The 6,000-nt window shown below is 37.6% G+C and overlaps 1 protein-coding gene across 1 annotated transcript in view; it reads left to right on the top strand.

The window, feature by feature from the left end:
* The window catches only part of LOC113520112 (interleukin enhancer-binding factor 2 homolog), a 16,220-nt gene extending 14,063 nt beyond the window's left edge, over positions 1 to 2,157 (top strand). Inside the window, exons 8-9 of the mRNA XM_031910607.2 lie at positions 1,250 to 1,419; positions 2,058 to 2,157. Of these exons, the coding sequence (XP_031766467.1) occupies positions 1,250 to 1,419; positions 2,058 to 2,092 (205 nt within the window). The 3' untranslated portion in view covers positions 2,093 to 2,157. The remainder of the gene's footprint in view (positions 1 to 1,249; positions 1,420 to 2,057) is intronic.
* The last annotated feature ends 3,843 nt before the right edge of the window (positions 2,158 to 6,000 follow it).

Here is a 6,000-nt window from a genome sequence, read left to right as displayed (position 1 = left end):
ACGCACGCACACACGCACATACCACACACCACACACGCCACACACACACCGCGCTCGACCTCGCCGCGCAGGACGCCGCCGCCGCCACCGCGCAGACGTACGTACACACGCCACGCACGCACGCACGCACGCACGCACACACGCACACACCACACACGCCACACGCCACACACACACCGCGCTCGACCTCGCCGCGCAGGAACCCGCCGCCGCCACCGCGCAGACGTACGTACACACGGCACGCACGCACGCACCACGAGTATTTTTAAGGTTATCCACTCCAAGAACAAAATCAAATCTAGCTTTTAACATTTAATACTAGCTTTTAAACGCGGCTTAGCCCACGTGACTGGGACATGTTTAATGACAGAACTAAAAAAAAATATCTATCTTTTTTTTCTCTATCTCATATAGCGTGTGTATGCCAAAATTCTTAGTGACTGATTATGCCGTTGCCAATCCGCTTGCCAAGCGTAGCAACTACTGACAAATCCCCTAATCTTATCTTATTTTCGCATATGGGGTCAGCTTAGCCGTTGCACGTCGACCCATACGGATCTTTTGTGCTTCCACCTGCCTTATACCATCATTCCATAGATCTTATGTGTTACCCTAACGATATCCCGCGGTTTAAGATATCTGTAGTCCCCTGGCTCTGGATAAGCCGCTCCCAGTAGACTCATACGCATACTTGCCAACGAATCGCAGTTGCACATCAAGTGTTCCATAGATTCCGATCTGTCCCCGCACAGTCTGCACAGAGTGTCCGAAGATAGACCCATCTTGTGTAGTATATGCCTTATTGGTATATGTCCAGTTAGGGCACGCGTAATGAGTATTGCCTGTCGTCTGCCACCGCTGTAGATGAGTTTATCCCATCCCTCGACATTGTCATTTAAGAACTTTTTAGAATGTCTAAGACCCTTCAAAGTCCTCCATTCCTTTTGCTGTTTTTCCTCACATACTCCTCAAGGGCAGAGTTAACAACACTTGATGCAAGTGCCAACGTACGGTTCAGGACCTACCATTTTTGATTCTGATCCCTTTCTCGCCAACTCATCGGCCTTTTCATTACCTTTACTCCCTTTATGTCCAGGGACCCCACACAAACCCCCTAAGGGGGAGGCAGTGGACAGTTAAAGGCTGATATGATGGTGATGATGATGAAACATAAAAAGCAATATAACTGAAATGAGAATCTTTTTTTTTAGGTCGGTCGAATATATATTTTTTTTTAATTGGTGTGCAGGCTTCTTCGCGTGGTGGCGCGCGGCGGGCATCGATACGTGCTGGGTCTGCAGGCCTTCGAAGGCGGAAAGGACATCTCCACGGAGATCACTGTATGGGACGGGGTCGTGGTCTCGCCTCTAGCGCCCGCCTACCAAGAGACGCCCGAGCCTATGGACACAGATGACAAAGGTACTGCCTGCCTACCATGAAAGACTTTCCAAAACTGCACTTCGGTTGAAGGGTATTTTTTCAATAAGTCATAATGGAATGGTAACCCCGCCTGCGCTATCGGTATACACTGGCGGAGCACCAGTGAGAGATGATAGGTGAGGATGAAAACAAGTCAGTCGGCTCATGCGTGACGAATTCCACAAGAATGAATGATGGTTTCCAAGAGGAACCGCATGGAGGTCGACCTGATAGAGTATATTGCTTGTTATACTCTCTTAGAACTCCATTACTTACACCTCTGGGCACTGGGAACCTCTGTCCCTTTCGTGTTTTAACCGTGAACCAGTTGTGTATGCATGGCTGTGTTTCGGTTTGAAGGGTGGGATATGGCAGTGAATTTACAGAGGAATAACATCTAAGTTCTCAGGAATGGCAACGCATGGGGGGTATCATGGGCGAAACAGCATACTCTGTTATGTCTATGGTACTGCTCATGTTTATAGGCGACGGTTACCATTTTTCATCAGGTGGGCCGTCAGCTTGTTTGCCATTATATATAGGCTGTATAGAAGTGAATTCCAAATCTAGGCACTCCCAAAAATCGAAGCAAGAACCCGTTTATACTAGTAAGTGATTAATGATCTGCTTTGTTACAGACGACGAGGGCGTACAAGACGGGGTGGCGGCTTAGATAAGGATACTGATTTAAGTGAACTAAATAAGACAATTATATAATAAATTTATAATTTACTACCATTTTGTGTTTCATTACATTTCATACCTAGGAATGGGTAATATAGAGCAATATCTGTATATCGTACTTACAATCTCTTTCTCTATGGGGAAAGGGATTGTTAGTAATGGAGACTGAGAATCCCATTGCTAGCAATATACCCAACCAGGTCGAACTCCTCGCGGTTCCCCCTGGAAACTATCATGGTTAATTCCTGATGAATTCATCATGATGGGCTAACTGGCCTGTTTTCGTTCTTCTCAATCACCCTTCACTGGTACTCCGACAGCGTATCCCGTTGGCGCAGGCGGGGTTACCATACCATTTTCAACCATAAAAAAAAACCGCCGAACGGTTAACACTATGCTCCGCGCAACAATCTATAGATTTACCTGAAGATGCCTTGAGAGGTGAAACATATTGCACAAAACGTGCGTGGACTGAATGGAGATCGGTGACTGATGGCTAATATAGCTGTAGAACGTCTGGTAATAATGACAGTAGTCAATCTTCGAGTGTTGGCAATCGCACGCACACTAATGTAACGGATGAAAAGTAATAATTCTAGTCAACTAATAAGTGATATATGGCTTTCCGCCAGATAACACCTAGGTCAGTAAAATATTAAAAAAAAAAAAACAGTTTATATTTACTAACAATTTTACTTATGAACAAAAAGAAAACTGTACCGTCGAATTACAATCTGATTAGTTAACTCAAAACTTTCCTTTTTCTCCACAAAATTTTTCTTCGTTTCGACAAAATGTCGTTACCAGGGTACAAACCAGAGACCCTAGTAGTCACTGATAGCTTACTAAGTTTATCGTCCAACAATGTATCTTTTACACAATCTTTGTTCGAACAATCTCCGCATATAATTTTTTTAGACGTCGAAGAAATGGCGGTCATTGATACTTGAGATACATTTTTTTTATTCATACAGTGTTCTACGTAGTTCGAACGGAGTTTACCGTAAATATCTATATGCTGTATTATATTCAGAAGCTCGCATTTTTTATATCTATCCATAACGTTTTTTTCATAGCCTTTTGTGTTAAACAGTATTATGGTTCCAATATCTTTGGTCTCCGATTGTAATTTTATTTTATTTCCCAACGAAACAGCACCGTTTTTGAATAGAAATTCTTTAAATTAATTAAACATTACTGTAATTTTTACTAAGCTTGTGATATATTCTTTAAAATAAAACAGAAAAATTGAAAAGTCCAATAACTGAAATTTTTTCTTTTTTTTTTTTTTTTTTTTCTTTCTTATGGCACGGCACAAAGTGCATCCGCCAAAAACAAAGTTTGGGAAACAGCATTTTAGTAAAGGAGTTTTGGACGACGGAGATTAGGATAAGGATCAGAAAAGTTGAATAGTGAATAATACAAGGAAAAGGACAGATACCTAAATAGATATTACAATATATTTAACATTAAAAATATACATATATATGTAAAGTACATAAAATAAGAAAATTTGCAACTTACTATTATTGATAAGAATAAAAGAGGAAATCAAATAATATACTTCTAAATTATCAAGAAACAATAATACTGGAACTGATGTAGGAAAGGGAATACGGAGGGAAAGGAGGGAATTGAAAAGAACAGAATGGTCATAGAGAAGACAATTTAGGATATTCAAATCACCCATATCTGAGGACTCATTCTATTATCTATTATATCTATTTAATAAACATGTCAAACAAAGGTTTGTACATGTTTATTAAATAGATTAAATCTGTTTTTTTACTAACTGCACTACGGCAGTTCCACTGCAGAACTTTGGCTTGGTAGTCCGTTCTTTTTATTATTTAAAATATTAATGAATGCATTTGAAAGAGAAGCAACGTTGGACGGTGGAATGATATTAAATTGTGTTAATAAATTTAAAAGAGCTATTACTATTTCAGAAATAGATTGTTTAGATTCATCTTGCTGTTTATAACCACATCCATCTGCAGGAGCAGGAGGATTGTAGTCTTTTGTTAAAGTGATATATTCATTACGATCAAACCCATAGGAAGGTTTTGGAGGACGACGAATTTTTTCTATGACAGTTTTTTTATAAGATTTATTAGAATGAGGAGAAATTACATTATGAATCCCATTCTGGTTTGAGTTTACTGTACTATTTACAATAACTGGATTAGATCTTAGAGTGTCAGCATATGATTTAATAGAAGGAGCATGCAATTTGCTTGCTTCAGCATAAGAGATACAACTTTTAGCCATTGTTTCTTTAATTGCCTTTTGCCTTGAAAATTCTGGACATTTTTTACTGTTTGCCTGGTGAGCACCTTGGCATAAACAGCAGTAAAAATCTTCTTCATGAACAGAACAGGATTCTCCAGAGTGGCCCTGACCACACTTATAACAACGTGGAACAGATCTACATTGATTTTTAATATGGCCATACCTACAGCAATTATAACACTGAATGGTAGGGTATATGTACAAATCAACAGGCAATGAATTATAACATATGAAAACTCGCTTAGGTAACACTTGACCATCAAAAGTTATAACAACGGATTCAGTCATTACAAATTCAGATTTACCGTTAACAAGAGATTTTCTCTTTAAACGCCTAACTTTCAAAATTTTGCCACAACCTAATGGAACTGAAACATTTTCTATAATTTCCTCATCAGACCAGGCAGTTGGGATGCCCCTTATTATTCCCATCCTTGTTAAATTGAATGTTGGTATAAAGGCTTTATAATTATGAGATTTTAAATCCATACTATTTATAAAAGAATTAGCATCTGTATAATTAGAGAAAGCTAATGATAATCTATTTCGCCCTATCTTTTTCAGACTACCATCAATTACATTTTTGAAAGGACTTTTCTGAAGGAAACGTCCAAAGGCTATTGGGTGAAGTGTAGAATTATCATCCGGGGATGATAAAACTTTTTGTATGTGAACGGTGAATGGAGCAGAATCATGAGGTTCATAATAAACTCTACTAATAAAGTTATGTGGACGAGATGAGTCATTCTCCTGATTATTTATTAAATTATTATTAGAAGATTGTTGCTGCTTTTCCTCGTTGAATTGAGTACATTCACATGAAAATTTATTCTTATTGTTTTCACCTCCTCGATTCCTCCTACGTTTTTTATTGCAATGCCTACAAACATTGCCGGCTACTGATTTACGTTTTCGTTTTGTTCCAGAATTATCAGAAATATTAACAGAGCAATCTGTGTCCATAGAATCCTCATTATTACTAATAATTACATGAAGAGCGACCTCGGGGACCGTACCCCCGGGATCATCCGGGGGGTCCATATATTAAAAAGAAATATATACAGAAACTTACCTAGTTTACAGCTACTATTACACAAAACTAATATATACAAATTTAAACTAATATAAATGCTATTTGTAACTTATCTGATCGATATTATAATATAAATAAATAAATAATTCAGAAAAACTCGACAGCCAAATTTTACGTTTCCCGCCCTTTTCCAAAATATCTAACTGAAATTTAAGATACGTAAATTTTTTCAAATTTTAAATTACACGCCATAATAAATGTTGTCATTCAACTTAATAACTACTAAAATAGTAGACAATTATATTTTCCTACATATAAACTTTTTTATAACAACTTTTACATAATAATTTATATACAGGTATAGATAAACACATATATTTATATTCCTTTTTTTCTTTTGTAAATACTACTAAAGAAAAAAGATAAATATAAGTACAACGTTTTATGGTGACTCACATTTCATTATTTTGATATGATAATATTATGAAATTGCTAAACGTATTTTTATTATAATGTAGTTGTAACTTTTGCTCTTTATGACACCTAATATTATGTTAGGTTTTATTTGCAAT

The sequence above is a fragment of the Galleria mellonella genome, unplaced genomic scaffold (assembly GCF_026898425.1).
Source record: "Galleria mellonella isolate WM207_F2 unplaced genomic scaffold, CSIRO_AGI_GalMel_v1 utg778, whole genome shotgun sequence".
Classification (NCBI taxonomy): Eukaryota; Metazoa; Arthropoda; class Insecta; order Lepidoptera; family Pyralidae; genus Galleria; species Galleria mellonella.
Note: the sequence above shows the minus strand (reverse complement) of the source record. Positions and strands in the feature narration are given on the sequence as shown.